Source organism: Athene noctua, chromosome 10 (genome assembly GCF_965140245.1).
Source record: "Athene noctua chromosome 10, bAthNoc1.hap1.1, whole genome shotgun sequence".
Lineage (NCBI taxonomy): Eukaryota > Metazoa > Chordata > Aves > Strigiformes > Strigidae > Athene > Athene noctua.
Genome location: NC_134046.1, coordinates 1,646,444 through 1,665,751, shown reverse-complemented (window position 1 = coordinate 1,665,751; position 19,308 = coordinate 1,646,444). Strand labels below are relative to the sequence as shown.

The 19,308-nt window shown below is 56.2% G+C and overlaps 1 protein-coding gene across 1 annotated transcript in view; it reads right to left on the bottom strand.

Annotated features, from left to right (window-relative positions):
- Nucleotides 1-19,308, bottom strand: part of PLXNA1 (plexin A1) — a 128,138-nt gene that overhangs the window by 13,258 nt on the left and 95,572 nt on the right. Inside the window, exons 21-29 of the mRNA XM_074914616.1 lie at nt 18,893-19,035; nt 15,310-15,566; nt 11,102-11,168; nt 5,726-5,872; nt 4,757-4,916; nt 4,124-4,227; nt 3,324-3,420; nt 2,493-2,683; nt 1,439-1,608 (exon numbers count right to left, since the gene is read on the bottom strand). Of these exons, the coding sequence (XP_074770717.1) occupies nt 1,439-1,608; nt 2,493-2,683; nt 3,324-3,420; nt 4,124-4,227; nt 4,757-4,916; nt 5,726-5,872; nt 11,102-11,168; nt 15,310-15,566; nt 18,893-19,035 (1,336 nt within the window). The remainder of the gene's footprint in view (nt 1-1,438; nt 1,609-2,492; nt 2,684-3,323; nt 3,421-4,123; nt 4,228-4,756; nt 4,917-5,725; nt 5,873-11,101; nt 11,169-15,309; nt 15,567-18,892; nt 19,036-19,308) is intronic.

Genomic DNA, 19,308 nt, shown 5'->3' with positions numbered 1-19,308 from the left:
CCTCGAGAAATTAGCTCCACACATCGAATTAGCGCCCAGAGATAAGCACAGGCATTAGTATGCAGGAGCCTGCATGCCCAACCCCTGCGGAGCGGGGCTTTTTTTTTTTTTCCTCCCTTGCCTTTCGCTCCTTCTTTTAATATAGAAAGCTGAGTTATAAATCAGTTCCAAGCGCTTCTGCGCTCTCACATCTCCATTTAAAAATGTTTCTTTTCCTGCCCTGCTAATTGCCAACAGTTACTGAACTACACAAAAGCAATTTGGCTGCCATTTAACAAATGCCAGACACGGGAATGTACGTACTCGTCTCCAGTAACAGCAAGATCAGAGAGGTGAAACCAGTGAGGCAGCAGAAAAGAAAAATGCAGAGGAGGGGCTCCGGAGCAGAAGCCAACGCCTGCTCCAGCCCTGGCCCCAGCATGGCACTTACAGAGGTCTCAAGTGTCCTGGTTTTGGCTGGGATAGAGTTAATTTTCTTCCTAGTAGCTATTACAGTGCTGGTTTGGATTTAGGGCAAGAATACTGTTGACAACACACTGATGTTTTAGTAGTTGCTGAGCAGTGCTTACGCTAAGTCGACTTTTCAGCTTCTCCTGCTGCCCTGCCCGGGAGGAGCCTGGCGGTGCACAAGGAGCCGGGAGGGGACGCAGCCGGGACAGCCGACCCCAACTGCCCAAAGGGATATTCCATACCATTTGGCATCATGCTCAACATAGAAACTAGGGGGAAAGCTGGCCAGGGGGCCACTGGTCAGGAAGAGGCTGGGCATCAGTCAGTAGGTGGTGGGCAATTGTTTTTCATTTGCATCACTTGTTTTTCTTAGGGTTTATTTCTCGCTTTTTGTTATTTTCCCTTTCATTACTATTTATTATTTTATTTTACTTCGGTTATTAAACCGTTCTTCTCTCAACCCATAAGTTTTCTTACTTTTACCCCCCCCTCATCCCACGGCGGGGGGTGGTGAGCGAGCAGCTGTGCGATGCTTAGCTGCTGGCTGGGGTTAAAGAGAGGCAGGATGCCTACGCGGCTTTACACCGACTTTGTTAGGCCACGCTCGTCTGAGTGACGGGAGGGACTCTGGAAACACCTTCAGGACAGCAGAGATGAGAATTGAGGCTGACATCTCTGGAGGAGCCCAGAGCATGGAGAAGCCCGAGGTGGGAACGGACCGCTGAGGTCCTCGGCCAACCCCAGCCCTCAGGGTGAGCGTGGTGCCTGGGATTTGGGAATGGAAGGGCTGAGGGAACATTGCATTCCTGGGATTTTTTCTGCTGCGAGAAGGCATGCAAGGGATTTACCCACAGCCCAGCCACAGAGATAAGGGCCTCTCTTGCCCTGGATCATTTCCAGGGACATATTTCTGCTCCCTGTGGGAGGGGTTGGCAGTATCCTTAGCTGCAATATCATTACCCCCCTTCCCACTGCCCCTCTCCATTACCAGTTACTCTTCCAGGTGTGCCTGACATCGTAATCATTGATCTGATGCTTATCAGCTTGTTCATCCAGGAAATCAAACATGTATTTGATGGCGAGGGGCAGCGCGCTCCCACGATGCGCTGTGCTGAAGATGGTCTCGAACAGGTCATCCACGAATTTCTGCAGGGTGCCCTAAGGAGGAGGAAGAGAGAACGGCCACTCAGCAACACCCAGTGCCAGCAGAGACGAGCCTTTAACTGATGGCCGGCCTTTAAACCAATTTCACTTCTGTTCCTACCGCCTGGAAGAGAAGCGCAGTACGGTCTGTGTAACCCTACTGGGGTTCTCAGTGGTATATACTGGGAAACAGAGGCTGCAGTGATACCTCCTGCACTGCGTGACCTGGCGTGCTAAAAGCACACAAATAAAAACACCATATAGAGCAAAAAACAAACGCATGTATGTCGTATCACGGTCTTTTTTGGGTGCCATTAAGGTACCCAAGACCTGATGCCAAGCCCTCGTCCCACGAGGCAGGGAGCCACGGCACAGGGGAGATGGCTGAGCCCAGTCTCTGCAATCCTGAGCCAGTATCTTCAGCACAGCCCTCCGCTCCTCTCCGGGGACATCTCAGACACACAGCACCCGCTCGGCACTGGAGGTTTTGTATGTGCTGAGGGAAGGGGAACCCACCGTGATTCCCAACGCCCCAGGTATTTACCCTTCCCACATCACTGATTTTGCAGCTTTAGCCCAAACACCGAAGGGGATGAGGCCCCTGCCCCAGGGCATCTCTGCTTCACAGCCCAGCAGCTGTTCAAGGATATAGGGAACAGTAAAAACACCAAGAGGTGCAAAAAAACAGATAGGAAAATCCACTCAAGGGATATTCACTGAGGGTTTTGACACACAAAAACATCACCTCCAGCTCAGGAAAGAGACCAAGGGAGTAGCTCCTCCTGTGCTGAAGCAGAGGGTTAATAAAAAAACAGTGCTCACGGCTTCTGGAGAAGCCAAACCACTACCCTTCCCCACGCGGGTGGATAGAGCCAGCCGGCAGCTCCTCTGGGCCATACCTTGGTGGCCAACAGGCGGGTCAGGTAGATTTCGGAGACCATCTTGCTGCCCCGGTCGCCCTCCCGCTGGTCCATGTGGTCGTGGTTTTTCACCAGGTGCCAGAGCTTGGTGCCGCTCTCCAGGTCGGGGGTGATCATGGGGGTCCGTGAGCGCAGGCTGTCGGGGCTGCTGGCGGTCCGCAGCATGCTCTCTGCAAGCGCCGAGCAGAGGGGGATGCTCGTACCCTGCCCACCACCCCGCGCAGCCCCTGCACCCCCCTCCCTCCGCCGCCGCTTCAGGGCACGTCACGGCCACGGAACGGGAGCGTTGGGATGCAGCCGCCACGGCCTGGGAGCCCTGCTGGGAGCCCGCCGAGCCCTGGGCAAGCCTGCCTGGTGTTCAGGGGCCGGGACCATGGTGGGAAGGGACCTGCAGAGGCCTGTCCTGCTCCAGGAGCCAGGATCACAGGTGGCTCCTGTGTCAGTCTGACCTGACCACGCCATTCCCTTCCAAACCAAGGCTGAAGAACACTCGCCAGCGTGTTCACTGGAGTCCTCAGCTCTGCTCATTTAAGTGCAAAGTGCCTCTGTGACTGTTTTAATTGGATTTCAGGGGAATAGAACAGGGGATCCCCTCAGGAGCAGCCATCTGACACATGTCTTTCTCCCCTGACACGATGCAAAGAGAGATGGCTCTGAGGGCATCTGCTCCCTCTCCAACACCAGAATAACCAGCACGGGCGAGGAGAGCCGGGGCCTTGTTCACATGAGCCGCAGTTACAAACACCTGGAGGTGCAGCCCAGCACTGCTTCCCCTGCCAGCACAGCAGAGGATGACCCCTACTCACTCACCGTATCTGCTGAGGGACTTGGTGAAGGTGGAGGAGTTGGAGATGTTGTATGCCGAGTTCTGCTTGGGCACCAGGGCTACCGAGGAGCCATCCGTCACCTGCAGGCAGAGATGGTGTCAGCAGGGGCACAGGAGGAGCAGCCCAGGAGGGAGGAAGCTACACTGCACCCCATCCCAGGGACACTCATCTCCAGCAAAGGAGACCGACGTATCCACCTCCGTGACAGCCCTGGGGAAGGCGTCAGAACAGGAACACACCAGAAATCTCAGCGTGAAAAGTAAGGTCAGAGCAGGACACAGCCTCTGTGAGTCCTGGAGACGCCCCATTTAGTGCTTCCTTCAACAGAAGGACCGTTAACATGGTACCCAGGCAGAAAAGTGACTGCAGACCTCCCGGCCATGCCCCTGCGTGAGCAGCAGTTGGAGAGCTGAGCCCTGGCCCTGACAAAGAGGTAATGGGACAAGAGGGAATGGCCTCAAGCTGCCCAGGGCAGGGTCAGGCTGGCTCTGAGGAAGGATTTCTGTGCAGAAGGGGCTGTTGGGCGTTGGAATGGGCTGCCCAGGGCAGGGGGGAGTCCCCGGGATCCCTGGAGGGGTTGAAGAGTCGGGCTGAGCCAGCGCTGAGGGGTCTGGGGGAGTTGGGAAGGGTCAGGGGGAGGGTCATGGTTGGGCTGGAGGAGCTCCAAGGGCTTTTCCAACCGGGATGACTCTGGGATTCTGACCAAGCTGAGGAGCGAGGAAAGATGCTCAAGCTCAAAGCAGCTGGTGACTGCTCAGTGCTCTCTACCACAGCCAGCCTTACCTGGTAGTGAGCCAAGGTGTTTAGCCTCTTCCAGTCATTGTCAATCTTTGTGGTGACATCTTCATCCTGCAGTATGATCCGGGCCATCCTGCCCTGCCGCCACTCTGTCCCCACCAGGAAGAAGAGCTCATGGTTAGGAGGCAATGGTAGCACAAAGCCAAGGTGAGGGTAGAAGCACAGTCTGGGCACCAATAAAAGAGCTCTCCCCCCACTTTCTGAACCCTAGGACTGATGACTATCAATATGGTGTTGGGCAAAAGCTGTTTCTAAGTACTCAAGAAAAGACAGCATCGATCTGACTCTGGCGACTGTTTCCTTTGCTCCTCTCCTCTTCATTCTCCTGCTCCTCCTTTAAGAACAGGACTATCAACACTGTTCTCAACTACTGCTGGCCTCCTTGGGCCTCAGCACCTCAAGCCTGCAATCCAGCCCACAGCCAGAGCTGAGGAGGGTCCTCTCCCCACCCTCTCCACTGGCAGGACTCGCACTCTCATGCCAGGGGTCCCCACACACAGTCACTGCCACAAGCACAGATGCTCTGCTCCTGCCACATCCCCTCTCCTACAGGAGATGTGGATTTTCCTGCCTTCTGCAGTCACCTCCCTGCTCCCCACAGGGAGGCCTCTCTCTTACCCAGGTCCATGTCTCCGGCTTTGGGTCGCTGGGAATAGGGCACCCCCTTGTAGACAGCGTCCAGCAGCTTCTCTTTCACCTGCGTGATGGTGTCGCAGTTCAGCACCTTGACGGGGATCTCCGGGGCGTTCTCATTCTCGGGGTTCACGCAGTTGAGGGTCTGCGGAGCACAGTGGGGTAGAAAGACTCAAGTGAGAGTTTGTGATGCGGTGGCTGCAAAGGCAGGTCTGAGGACACGGGGCTGCAGCTGTCCACAAGCCATGTCCCCTCACCTCCCGGGCCACCGAGGTGTTACAGCCACACGGCACATTCCCGCTCCCCCTTTCCCCCCCCGCCACCCTCAAATTTCCAGCTGTTCCCAGAAAGACAGCACAGAGTCAGCGAAGGAATCCTGGGCCAGCAAACCATGTCAAACTCACCAAAACCTGCCTAGGCTGAGCGGTGCCTGGGCACGCTCCACTCCCCTCCCAACCCCACCCCGGCAGAGATCAGTGGTGTAGAACCAGCTGCAGGCTCAGCCCAGGGACAGGCCTGGCTTATCATTCAGAGATGGCTCCTACAGAGGAACAGGAGTATCCCCCCATCTCCTGCAGCAAACTCAAGGCTCTAAGTTTGATCCCCACCCAACCCCACTGGCTGCTCCAGGTAACATGTGCTCAACGGCATCTCTGGCCCCGTTTCTGTCAGGGTCGTGGGGTTTGCTGGGAGAAGCCTGGATTCAGTCTGTGCTTGGTTGTCTCAGCTCCATGGCAAGAGCAAACCTCGCTATGCAAAGGGCCCGTTTCTGACCACAGCTGAGATGGACACCACAGAGACAGGGCAGGAGGCATGCCAGGGACGCCAGAGAGAAGAACAAGAGACAAACTGCTCTCTGAAAAGTACTTTGGGTGCCTCCAAGATCTCGTTAAACAGCTGGACCTAACAGTCCTGGCAAGCACCAGTACCACTGAGGCTTCTGCTCGCACTAACCAGCATTTTGTAGTCAATCTGCTGCCGGATGAGCTTGTCCTCACTGAGGGAGTAGCGAGCCTCTCCTGTGATGGCATCGATGGGTCCCTTCTCCATCTGCTGCTTGATGGCACAGTAGAGCATGAAGAGCGGCTCCCCGGCGCACTCCTGCAGGATGGGATGGAGGAGAGAGGGGGGTGAGAGGGTGCCAGGCACCAGCTTTCCCTTCCATGAACCACCACCGTGTCAGGAGCCCGCTGTGGCCTTGCAGCACCAAGCCCCACATGTGGCTTTCTGAAGAGTCTCCAGCCCTTCCTCAAGACCGCAAGGAAGGGGGCACATGGTAAAATTCATCCTGTGAAGGAACTCAGTTCTCTCCTTCCAAGCCCACTGGGTTGTTCCCTTACCTATTAACCCCTAGGCTCAGCTTCTGAGAGTTTCCAGACACTCCCTGATGACTTATAAATTATACAGGTCAAAAATGAGCTAAAAAGCTTAAATTCAGGGCTAGCGAAGAGCAGGTTGGGTCTGGGGACTCTGTGTATGGGACACAGCCTATCTTTAGAGCTGGCCCGGAGAGAAGCACCCGAGGACTGGAAAGGGCACGCTGCAGTGGGACAGTCTGGGGGCTCGTGTCCAGGTATCACGATGCAGTTCTGGCATCTGCCAGGAGCCCAGTCTTACACGAGAGAAGGTCAAGGGGTCTTTCTCCCTGTGACAGCTGGACACCACCAGCCAGAGCCACTGGGAAGGAAAAACAAGAGCAACGCAGTGACAGCCCGACCCTGAGCCTCCAGCTGATGGAGGGGACCAGGCAATTAAACAGTTTGCCACCCGAGTGTCCCCACTGCCAAATGACAACAGTCAGAGCCAGTTTAGCCACCAGCCAGGGCCACATCAGCATCTGTCTCATATGTGGAAGGGAGAGGGAAACTGGGCGAGACACTTGCCCCAGAGATGCTGGAACTGCAGCAACCCAGGACCAGCGAAGGTCCCACCAAGCTTGGAGGTACCAACCAGCCCGGACCCGTGAGCTGGTGCAGGGGGGCTGAAGGGGACACCCCTTTATCACCCAGGGCCCAAACCCCTCCCCTGAGCTGTATCCCAGTGAGCCCTTCCAGATACAGGCATTAGCCCTAAGGGAGAAAGAAGGGTGCAAGGGGAGCAGAGAGGAAGTCCCAACAGATTTTACCCCACGGGCTCTCGCCCCTCCCTCCCGGCCGCCTCACAAATAAATCGTACTTTGGTGCAAAGTGCGGCTGCTCTCCCTGTCACCATATGCTGTTAGCATCTCGTTAGCATCTGCGGTAATTAAAGAGACAGCTGCTAACGAGCAGGAACAGGCATACATCATCCCCAGACCTTCCGACAACACGCTTGTCTTTGAAATTATGTTTCATTCGCGAAGTTGGCTTCATTAAGTCAGCTCGGAGAAGTGAGAGACCCAAGGTGGGTGCCACGCTGCGCCTTACCGGCTGCCCGGCAAGAGAGGGGCTCCCACGGCACCCCGAGCCCACCCCTCCAGCCACGGTGGAAAAGACTTGGGTTGCTTCTTTCAGTTGTCTGTAAAAATATCCTCATAAACCTTCCAAGCCTGTGGAAGTGGTGTGGATGGAGGAGAGCTTGGAGCAGGACCCCCGCTCACATCTGGCACGGCTGCTCCCGCCTCAGCCCCCAGCAAGGCACGGTTGCTCCCCTGCACCCGCAGCTCTGCACCCACCTCTGGGGACCGCCACCAAGAGAGGTGACACCGTCAGTGGCCCGGCTGCACTCCGGGCATCACAGCATCCCCTCCCCTGCTCCTCAGACACCCGTCAGGCTGATGGGGAATAAATCTCTTTGTGGATGCGTGGATTAGAGGTGGCCCTGTACCTCCCCGGAGGGATGGAGGCACCCGTGCTCCTGGGGATGGATACGCCACTCCTCCAGCACCGTGGAGGCTGCTGGGGGCTCCTGGTCTCCTTCTGATCCAACAGGCACCTTAATGTCAACTGAAACAGTCCCTCTGCCCTGTCCTGACTCTGTGCATCCTCCACCTGTTGCAGCTTGGCTTCCCCACCTGTTCCAAATGTGGGTCACAAATCCTCTGGGTTGGAAAAGCCCCTGCAGCTCCTCCAGCCCAACCATGACCCTCCCCCTGACCCTTCCCAACTCCCCCAGATCCCTCAGCGCTGGCTCAGCCTGACTCTTCAACCCCCCCAGGGATCCCGGGGACTCCCCCCTGCCCTGGGCAGCCCAGTCCAACGCCCAACAGCCCCTTCTGCACAGAAATCCTTCCTCAGAGCCAGCCTGACCCTGCCCTGGGCAGCTTGAGGCCATTCCCTCGGGGCCTGAGGGGGCTTTGCAGGGTCTCTCCATGCCAGCCGAGCTGGAAGAGGGTGGCTGCAAACCCCCCCGTGCATGTAAGCGTCGGTGCGCTGGGAGCAGGCTGAGACGAGCCAGATAACACTCAAACTGTCTTATTGACTAGATCTAGCTCATCAGGCACCTAATATCGTGCATTTTTCAGCACTTGTCTCGATTTATCCCTCTCCCTTTCCCCAGGGTGTCTCATTAAGAGTCTGATAAATGCTACTACAGGGTCCCTGTGAAAGCACCAGCCCCAGGCTGCTGGCCCTGGGCGAGGGGGGACATTCTGTCCCTGTCCCTCACCCCAGCATATCACGGCCACACTGAGCACCCACCCCTGCTCTGGGTAGCTTTGCCGAGAGTCAATTTGGCAGATGGGCACACATCCTCCTGCCTCATTTACATGCACATTTACTGCGGTTTGGTGCAGTTTCCCTGCTAGCACCGAAGTCTCCTGTGATACCTCTCCATCTACTCCACAGGTTTCTACCAATTTTGATGCCACCCGTGATCCTCACCGCTGGGAGACAGGCAGAAACGGCCCCGCGGGTCTTCTCTGGTGGGACTGACCCAGGAGAGGCCATGAGCCCATCCTCAAGTCTCTTCCAGTCTAACTCAAGTGGGAACAACATCGCTTACAAACACCAAGTCATGGTGTTTCAATCACTTCCCCAGGGAGATGATTCCCAGCATAGCCAATCTCACAGCCAACAGGTTTATCCAGGCCCTCTGCCTACATTCCTCCTGTAATGGTGCATCTCGATCAGACTTTCTCTTGCTGCTGTCCCACAGAGACTGGAGATGCTGTCCCCTGCCAAAGCCACAGCATAGCCAGGGACTTTGTAAAAAGGCACTGCCCTGGTCCCAGCCCCATAGCTTTCTCTCCTGCTAGTCCTTATCCTCAGACCTGCCCTGCGCTGGCAATGTGCCCAGAAGCCTCTCCAAGGGGCAACAGGGCTGTAAAAGGGCAGACAGATGCAGGACATTGGTGGCACATGAGCTGATCCAAAGCAGCTTCTGAACCAGGTGAACATACCCCATCACCTGCCCACACCGCCCAGCCCTGTCCAGGACAGGCTGAGAGGCCACACCTTAATTCCTGGGTTCAGTTTTGGGCCCCTCACCCCAAAAAGGCCATTGAATGACTCGAGCGTGGCCAGAGAAGGGCAACAGAGCTGGGGCAGGGTCTGGAGCACAGGTCTGCTGGGGAGCGGCTGGGGGAACTGGGGGGGTTCAGTCTGGAGCAGAGGAGGCTGAGGGGAGACCTCCTGGCCCTCTGCAACTCCCTGCCAGGAGGGGGCAGAGAGGGGGGATGAGTCTCTGGAGCCAAGGAGCCAGCGCCAGGCCCCGAGGGAATGGCCTCAAGCTGCCCAGGGCAGGGTCAGGCTGGCTCTGAGGAAGGATTTCTGTGCAGAAGGGGCTGTTGGGCGTTGGAATGGGCTGCCCAGGGCAGGGGGGAGTCCCCGGGATCCCTGGGGGGGTTGAAGAGTCGGGCTGAGCCAGCGCTGAGGGATCTGGGGGAGTTGGGAAGGGTCAGGGGGAGGGTCATGGTTGGGCTGGGGGAGCTGCAAGGGCTTTTCCAACCTCCATGATTCTGGGATTCTGTGATTCTAAGTGCATCAATTCACACACACAAACACAACGTCCCCAGACACCGCTGTGGGTATCCAAAGGCCGTGCACAGCGCTCTGCTTGGCCAAAGCACAACCCCATCCATTTCTATGAGCCTTGAGGGAGTTTATCCACAGCCAGAGCTACTCCTGCCTGTCCCACTCACCTCACAGAGCCCAAAGAGCATCTGCCAGTGTCCCACCTGATCCCACTGGGCACTGCCGCTGCAGGGGCAGAGGGTGGCCCTGCTGAGGAACACCCTGGTTCGAAGAAATGTCTGACATCTCCCCATGAATGGCACAGCCTTCCTCCTCTCTCACCCCTGGAAAGCAACCTTCACCACATGCTACAGCTAGATTTTTATAGATACAGGCTATCCCTCGACAGAGGCAAAAAGCCAAGTGCATGTAAGTGATATTATAAATCACCTCTCGTTGACGATCACTTGAGTTCTGCACAGACTCCTGCTCGCTCTCATCTCTTGGCTGGAAACGGTTCAAACCCTCTTTATCTTAATGAGGGATGAAATCCCACAAAAACGGCTGCGTGCCACCCAGCCTCGCTGCGCTGACGCCAGGCAGGATCCCAAGGAACAGCTCTGCTGACTGACAAACCGGCGGCAGGACCGCAGGCGCCGTTCACCCGCTGGTGTCATCCCGAAGGAGCAGCAGGACAGAGCTGGGGGTCCACGGGCGGGAGCTGTAACCCCCAGCACCGGCTGGTGTGGCTGTAGCAAGGGGAAGCACCGGTGCTGACGGGATAAAGGTTCTCCATATGGGCTGGATGAACCAGTGGTAAAAACAGCCCTTACACGTGTCCCCAGCTGACAACAGGCCCCGCAGGGTGTCCATCCCCACCACGGCACCTTTGCAGGGAAGCAGAAGTGGAGATGCCGGGGGAATTGATTCCCTTCCACGCAGCCTCAGCATCAGCGAGATGAAGGAAAAGCAGTGGCGTTACGTGAAGAGTGCAGCACATCAGACTACCGCTCAAACAGGCAGAAATTTCCTCCCATCAGTCATGTCCACACAGGGACCAGCTTCCAGGACTTCTTCCTCTCGAGTTACAGAAGCAAGGAGGGAGGAATTGGGACCACACTGAAGGGCTTCAAGACTCAGCTGAGTTGCTTCAGATTTATCCTTTCTCCAGGCACCGTTTTGAAAAAGATCTCAAACCCACTAAGAGTTAAGCAATCCCAGTCTGGATTTCATTTCTCAATCAGCTCAGTTATTTCCCCAAAAGGAGACCCAGAATCATCAATCATATCTCAGAAGCCCGGGATGGGAATGGAGGCCTGGGAAGGGATCTCTGCTCCGGGAGGGAGCAGCAGTGCTCAGGAACACGTCGTTCCAGGCTTTGGGTACCACGCTGCCTGTCCCAGCAAGGCAGGAACCGTCCCCCTGCCCACGCGGGGTTGCCAGCCCTTCCCAAACTCACCTTCAGAAACTTGTACAGCAGAAACGTGAACCAATTTGTCAGCATCTTCTCTGCCACCGACTCCGTCCTGTAGGGAAGGCAGAGAGCAAAGCTGTCAGCAGAGGATATTAAAGGTCTCTGATCTCACCCGCTGCCACCTCAGCCTTGGACTGTGGTGAAATTATTTTTGGCTTTAAAAGGTCACATCTGGAAAGGCAGGAGCCTTGAAGCAAAGGGGCACGAGCAGACAGCCCCCAGGAGAATAAGCAAATTGGTCTCCGGTATATTTGGAGAACCAAAGAGAGCCAAGCACAAGCTCCTCCCATGGGGACTCTCGCCCAGGGGATGACCAGTTTTCTGCTTTTCCCTGGTTCTGGCTTCTCTCTCCTACTTCAATGAAGTTTGTTTCTTCCATCACGTCCCACTAGAATCAGGCTGCTCCCTCCACAGGACGATTGTACGAGACACCAAAGCCAAGTAAAACGTCCCCAGACCTGCCTCAAGCTCCCCAGTCAAAGCGCAACCTGAAGGGAAGAGCTGAGGTTGCAAGGCAAAGTCAGATGCTGACCCCCGTTCCCAGCAGCAGCAGCACCTCCTCCCACACCCCCGTGTGCCTGATGGAGCTGGAAGCCCCCCGTCCCCACCGGGGAGCTCCTGCAGTGCCCTCGATACTGCTGCTGCCCTGATGCCTGCCCGGCGCTGTTGGGTGATGTGGGACTTCCCTGCAACCCCCAGAGTAGCCCCTGATCAATACAGCCTCAAAGCCCAGGACCAAAAGGACAATCACCACCAGTACTGGAGGGATAGAGAGTTTTCCCACTCAGCAGTGGTGCTGGGGAAGCCTCAGGAGGCCAGGCTCTGCACCCTCACTTCTCCCCACGCCCCTGCCCTTGGGCTGGGATCTGGGTGGCTCTGGGCAGGGACGCAGAGCCCCACAGCACAGAGGGGGCACTGGTCCACTGCTACGTGGCCTTGGTTAAAGCCACTGCTGGAACCGGGTCCGGAGACTTTGATCCCAGCATGGGTTTGGTCAAACTTATCCCCAGTACTAATTCAGCCAAACCCAAGGGGATTAAAGGAGCAAGGAGTAAGAGCAGTGGCTGGAAGCTTAAGCTGTTTTCCATCTACCTTTGGAGCCCAGTGTGAAGACACTGTGACAGGTTTGGGACTTAACCCGTCCCTGCCTGCATGGTGGAAATCCCAGGTCTCTGTGTGTCTCCCCAGAGCGGGACGGTGAACAATGCTCCAACCACCCTGCTCCAAAAGGAGTTTAAAAACGGAGCTGTGCCTCTCAGCTTCTGGAGATGCAGTTGAAGGAAGCAGCTAAAACTGCCGTGAGAAAACCTAGATATTGCCCCTAGTCTCCTCCAGCATGGTTCAGAGATGCCATTGTGCTCCAAAGCAGCACGGCAGGGGAGGACCGGGGAGCCACCCCCGCGCTGCAGGCGCACAAGAGGGAGAGCAGGATTCCAGGAGATCAGTGTGAGAGACGGTGGGGCCCAACGGGATGGGGGGGACCGCGGGGCGGGGGGGTGATGCGGCCAGGACGTGCCACAGCAGCAGAGGAGAGGGACAGCCTGGCACGGAGGGAGCTGAAGGTGACACAGGACCCGGGTGAACTGTGCAGCCCTACAAGGGCAGCTTAACGCACCCGTCTGCAGCGCAGCCTGGCCTTGCTGCCAAAAGATTAAAACTCCCCTTAACACATCCATTATTTTTAAAGTGGCTTTCAACTCCCTTTAAAATAAAAATGCCAGCCAGCCCCTCGACCCTCTCCAGTTCGGCTTCTTCAGCTTATCCACCCATTAATCATCGGATCAGCTGTTTGCACACACAGATGCTCCTGAAAGCACAAGCAATACTAAAAATCTCCAGGACGTGGCTGCATTCCTGTTGCACCAGGGGAACGGATACAAACGGGTTGGCTCAAGGAACAAAACCCAGAAGTAACCCGAACGTCAGAGCCACCCGAAGGAGACCCACTGCCCAACGGCAAGGCCAGGCCCAGCAGATGGGCCAGGAGCAGTTCCCGATGGCCAGATGGCTGGGGTAGGAAATCCACTTTCTCAGAGTTTATTCAAGCTGACTGCAGGCTGTATGGTCCCTTCCAAGGGTTTCTCTCGTGCTAATGGGGCTTAGCCCTTTTTGCCCTCTCCGGAATAGCATGGCCCTTCTTAAACCATTAGGGGATGGCAATGTCTGAGCCTTCAGGGGAGGGAAGCCTTCCTGCACCCACCCAGATGATTAATCCGTCAAGGGGAAGGAAAAAGGGAAAAGGGAAGGAAAAAGGGAAGGAAAAAGGGAAAAGAAAAAGGATGTGAGTAGACTGAAGTTACTCAGCAAACATCCTCCCCGGCCCAGATTCTTTGCTGACAAGCCTGTAACACTCATCCAAAGTGCCACCACCCAGGCTCCAGAGGATGTTTGTCTTTATCCGCGATAGAGCCAGATGCCACAGCAACGGGGGGATTATCCAATAACAAAATAAATAAATAGCAGCTCTCCCCAGTTAGAGTCATGTTAATCCAGTTGCCCTGGGCGGTAAGCACGCTCTCACGCCCAACGGCCGGGCTAATCCAAAGGACAGCGAAGCACAGCCCTCAGCACTGCTTGCTCCACGCCGTGGCTGCAGGGAAGAACAAAGTCTCTTCATTAAATCTCACTTGGGGAGGCACAAGCAAAGGTACCGGCCCCGTCCTCAGCTTCCTGCAGCTCCACCTGCAGCAGGTCCTGGAGCTCTGTGGCTGGGGAGCGACAGTCCTCGGGCTGCCAGCTCCACCGCGCTGACCCAGGCTGGGCTCTGCCCCTGTGCCACCCCCACGGCTCAGCCGCTGCAGCCGCTGGCTCCCCGCACTGCCTTTTATTTCCATTTTATTGATTTACTTCATTCCGGAGTTTTGCTCCAATGGCAGCGACTTCGTGATGCTCCGAGAGACCCAGAAGCTGGAAAGGCAGTTTAAATATTTCAGTGAAGCCTGGTGTCGTGGAGGGACAGCAAGAAGGGAAGAGCCTATGGATATGCTCGGGGAACAGGGATGGGGGAGAGGGGTCGGCACCTCCAAGAGCCATCCCCTGGCCAGCCACAGGTCTGCACTGCACCCCGTCTCTGGCACATCGCTGATGAGGTGATTTGAGAAATTAAGGGCACCCCTGTAAGGGGATAAACGAAGCAGAGAGAATGAGAAAACCATGTGCCTAAAGAGACTGTCCGAGGGAAGGCAGCAGGGGTGTAACTGGGACCAGCTCACATCTGTGTCTTCTCCAGGCGTCTCCCCAGGGCCAGACATAAAATCCGACAGGCTTTGTCCAGTCCAGCCGTGCCACGAACATCGGTTGATGTTTGAAAGAAGCTCTAAGTCTTCTTGAGCCTTTCTGGTGACTTGCCAGCCCCAGGGCTCTCAGCCGTCCCTGCATCTCTGCTGGAGGCTGGTGGCATCGGGTTGATGGAGGAGGAGATGGGGAGGCACGGCACGGCATGCGAAGGGAGAAAACGGCACGGAGGGCCTCGAGCTGGGCTGGTGCAGCTTATTAATTGTTTTTGTTCAGCACTTGGTGTATCTTTCAATATTCATCAGCCCGTGATGAAGGAGAGCTCAGAGCTATCGTTAAATATTGATGGGCCAGGCAGGCTCACGGCAGGGCTTGGCAGGCTGCCTCCTGCTCGCACTCCCTCCCCGCCCCGGCGAGACTCCCAGCTTGCAAAGATCCGCTTGGCTTTCCCAGGAAAACCCCCACATGCCTGGCAAGGTGGGCAAGCCCCGAGGAGGCAGCGGGGAAAGGAGGACGACTGCCTGCTGCCAGCTCGCCGAGCCACCCCAGGTGCTGAGAGTGGGGCGGGGGGCACCCCCTGGTCCCCCAGAGAAGGGACAGCAGGAGGGAGCATGGCTGCGGAAATACCCAACAGCGCCCGACACCCGCGTGCACCCTCCCTGCGCCAGCCCCTGCAGCTGCCGAGCACCTTGTTCTCTGCTTCCCAGCCAGCACCAACTCACGCAGCTCAAACCAGAGAGAGAACATCCCATGGGCACCTCCTGAGCTGCCGGGGCCAGGCGGCCTCGCATCCTTCTCCTACTTGCACGCAGACAGGCAAGGAAATGCTTGATGACAGACCCAGCACCGCCACCAAAGCCATCCCTGATGGCATCCCTCAAGGACACCAGCTCACGTCCACACGCTCGCAAGAGCCGGGACGCCGTCCCACAGCTCCAGGCTCTCAGATGGATGCTCACCTCCGCAAGAGCAGCTTGGGGTGGTTCTTACTCTCCAGGTTCTTCTCAATGAGGTCAGAGAGGAGCTGCTTCAGCACCCCGGTGGCGTACTCCATCTCGCCCTGCAGCGCTGTCATGATGAGGGAGGCCACGTTGCCGCGGTCCCGCATGGAGAAGCTCCTCTGAGCCTCCAGAGTGCGGATGAAGGTCAGCAAGAAGTGCTTCTTGTTCAGGAGCTGCCCGAAGAGAGTCAAGGACTTCTCCACATTCGCCTGGACCTGCGGGGATAGAGCAAAGCTGGGAGATGGGCACGAGGGGGAGGGTGATGAGAAGATGATGGCTGGGCTGCACAAGACCCTCGGTTCATCCTCATGCCCCAAGAGGAGAGGATGAAAAAGGGTAAAAAAGCGGCTGGATTTGCTCTCTTCTACCAAGCTTCCTCTTTGGTGATCAGCCTCACTTCCCTCCAGAGGTATTATCTAGGTTGTGTTATCTCATCGTCACATTAACACAGTCTCGGGGCATCAGTGTATGTACGCGTGTGTATATATATACACACACTTCCACACAAAGCCCCTCCCACGCATGTGCAGGCACATACACGCGCTTCCCTCCCATAAACAAACACTCTTTCTCTCCCAAACACGCACGCAAATTATAATTTTCAATTTCAGCTAACAAGCAGCTCAATTCCCACCCAAGTCACTGCAACACGCGCTTCGGGTATTGCACAGAAAGCAAATAAAGCCACAACCCCAAGCTCCGCCAGCAGCAAACCCACCTGGTTTTTGAGGGGATGGATTTCAGACAGGGAAGCAAATAGCAGAAACCTGGCTCTACCCCGCTCCAGCACAGCCCGAAATATTCCCTTTCCTCTTGAGATGTTTGAAGCTGTATTTCTGGCCGTACTCGGCCACGTAGGGCCCAGCAGGGATTGGGCTGGGATGCTTTCATCCCCACGCTGCCATCATCAGCTCAGCTCTGGTCAGCCCTGACCACATTTCTTATCAGAAATGAACATTTTTACAGCACAACCTTTTCCCACAAGAAAAGATGGTTTCCTCTGAATAAAAGCCTTGCTTTGGTAAAACACCGATTTTAATTATTCACACTCCCCCCATCCCTTGTCTTTCTATTGGGAGAATAAGGGAAAAATTTCATTTCACGTCGATATTTGGAGACAAAACAACACTTTTCATTTCAAAACACCATCTCAAAATGAAGAACAGGGTTTTGACACATCAAATCATTTCACTTCAATCAAAACTTTGGATCGGTGCTCTTCAGCGAAATTCCTCACAGTTGTAACTTCCCCATCCTAAATACTCTTTCCCACTGGACAAAACCCCCCATTTCCCACCCAGTCCTTGTCAGTTCTGCGATAGGAGCCCCCAGGCACCGCTGTCACCCTCATCAGCAGGGACACCTGTCCCAGAGCAGCTCAGAGGGGTGACGGGGGAGCGACAGAGCCTCTCTGCCCCATCCTGGGGGTTCCTCTTGCAGGCACCACATGAGCAAGCACGTGGCTCCATTTCCCTTAATGCAGGTCAGAGGATAACGTCCTGCTAGGAACAGAAATGCCTGAAATTATGTTTTCCTGGAGTCCCTCCCTCCAGACTATGCGGAGACCTTGATGCGATGATGCTGGTAACTCGGGCAGATGTCTGAGGTTCACAGAATCCCAGAACCATCCCAGATGGAAAAGCCCTTGCAGCTCCTCCAGCCCAACCATGACCCTCCCCCTGACCCTTCCCAACTCCCCCAGATCCCTCAGCGCTGGCTCAGCCCGACTCTTCAACCCCTCCAGGGATCCCAGGGACTCCCCCCTGCCCTGGGCAGCCCATTCCAACGCCCAACAGCCCCTTCTGCACAGAAATCCTTCCTCAGAGCCAGCCTGACCCTGCCCTGGGCAGCTTGAGGCCATTCCCCCGGGGCCTGGCCCAGCACCATCGGCTGCTCCCCACAGGGTCACGGAGATGCTCGTGGATTCCTCGGCACGGGGAGGTTGGAGGCTGGAGCCCAGCGGCTGCACTGGAGACCCACCAGACACCCCAGTACAACCAGGGCAGAGGGAGACGTGGTGCATCCCCACACCTGCATGGTGCTGGTGCTTTGGCAGCCAAGACCAGGCAAAGGGGCCCTGCCCAACAGTGACCATGACACTGGAGCCTTGGCAGGGGGCACGGGAGGACACGAACTCCCTGTCCCAAGCAGCCTGAGCCCCCCACGTGCCTGTCACCTCCCCGGGCCCCCATGTTTAACTCGCTGATCATCAGCAGAAATAAATGCATGATAATGAATTAAATATTTAATCGCAAAGCAACCAACGTCCCCTCCAAAACCTAAAGAGCAGGGGGGCCGGTACCGGCAGCCTGACGCTGGCTGCGCGTTAGCGCGGGCGTGAGCAAGTGCCGTTTCCTTCCCGTCACTTGCAATAGCTAATGTTACACTCTGAGTAGAGACAAATAAAAGCAAACCTGATTAAATTATATGAAGCTTACACAACTGTAGTTGCTTTATTTAATGTCTTTTGGGGATTTTTTTTTTTTTTCCCCCCTCCTTTGCAACTTTAACCTCTTGTTTCCCAGGCCAGGCTGAGCTGGTGTGCTCTCTCAAGTGGGATGTTTTGAATTAGGAGCTGGAAGTGGACAAACTCCCACCCAGCCTGCCACAGCCAATACAAAATTCCTCCTCTGATAGCTTTTTTTGATAACCTTTCCACCCTTCTCTCTTTAGGGAAAATCATGAAAGAGCAAGAGCAGAGGTGAGGGGAGAGCCAGGCGCTTGCCCAGACAGGAAGGGCTGCGCCCCAGGGAGGGCGACGCTCCCGGCTGCGCTCCGAGCACCCGGAAACCACGCTGCAGGGGGAAATCCATGAAAACGGGGTCCCCATCGCCCCTCAGAGCTGGGATTAGGGCCCAGGGAAAGAGAGCAGGCAGAGGGCCAGGCCGCCACACTGTAGCCACGCTGGCGTACAACACCAGCACGTGCACTTGCAGTTGGTAAGAGCTTGTTGTGCTGTAATTAGTGACCGTGCATCTTGCACCAGGGCCAATTACTTCTCCTAAACACATTGTGAAGCCCACGTCGACATTAATTACTGCGCCAGGTCAGCGGCGAGGGGAAGCTAAGGCCACCCCCCTCCTTTCTCTAATCAAGGGCGGCCTCGGCAGCCCAGCAAACGAGAAGCCAATTGCTGTGCAATTGCACGCACTAAATTACAGAGAGGTGGGGAGGCTGGGTGAGGAGAGGGAGCTGCTTTGGGGAGCAGGGGAAGGATGCCAAGGACAGGCTCTGCACGGGGAAACGCAGCCAAGTAAGCAGGCGAAGTCGGACAAGCCTGCTAGAAATGGGCGGCCGGTCAGGCATCAAACAAACCCAATTGAATAAAGCAAGTGCTGTAGAAAATGACAGCAGCAATGATATTAATATAAATATTGATATTTGTGTCAGAGAGCGCAGTGACCATTTGGCAGCCGGTCTGCAGCCGCGTGGTGAGAGGCTCGTTCGACCAAACGTTTCTCCAGCCCAACGTGTGGGGCCCGGGGACTCGTGCAAGGGCACATCCCAACGTGAAACACCCCCGGGACAGACAGAACCACACCTCCATCTCCTTCAGCACGGGGTGATCTTCTATCCCAGGGAAGAGGACCCGCATGGCGTAGGTGCGGTAATCCAGAAAGGGGATGCCAGCCCCGTCCAGGTCGTTGGTCAGCTCGTTAATGTCGGTCTGCAGCTCAGCGAAGGCTGCGGTGGGAATTAAAGCAGAATTAAGAACGCATCCCAAAGTCCCAGCGCCCAGCATCGACACCCCGCACCCCCCAGCACCCCACGGTGGGACCCCCCTGGCACGAACCCGCTGCCCGCAGCAGGCGGTGATCGCTGTCTCCATCTCCCTGATGAAGCTGAGCTGTGGAGGGTGGGGATGACCGCCCCAGAGTGAATCAAGTGGCAGATTTGGGAATAAGGACCACCAGGTCCTGGGGGGGCTCAAATCCTCCCTGCTCAGCACTTGCAGCT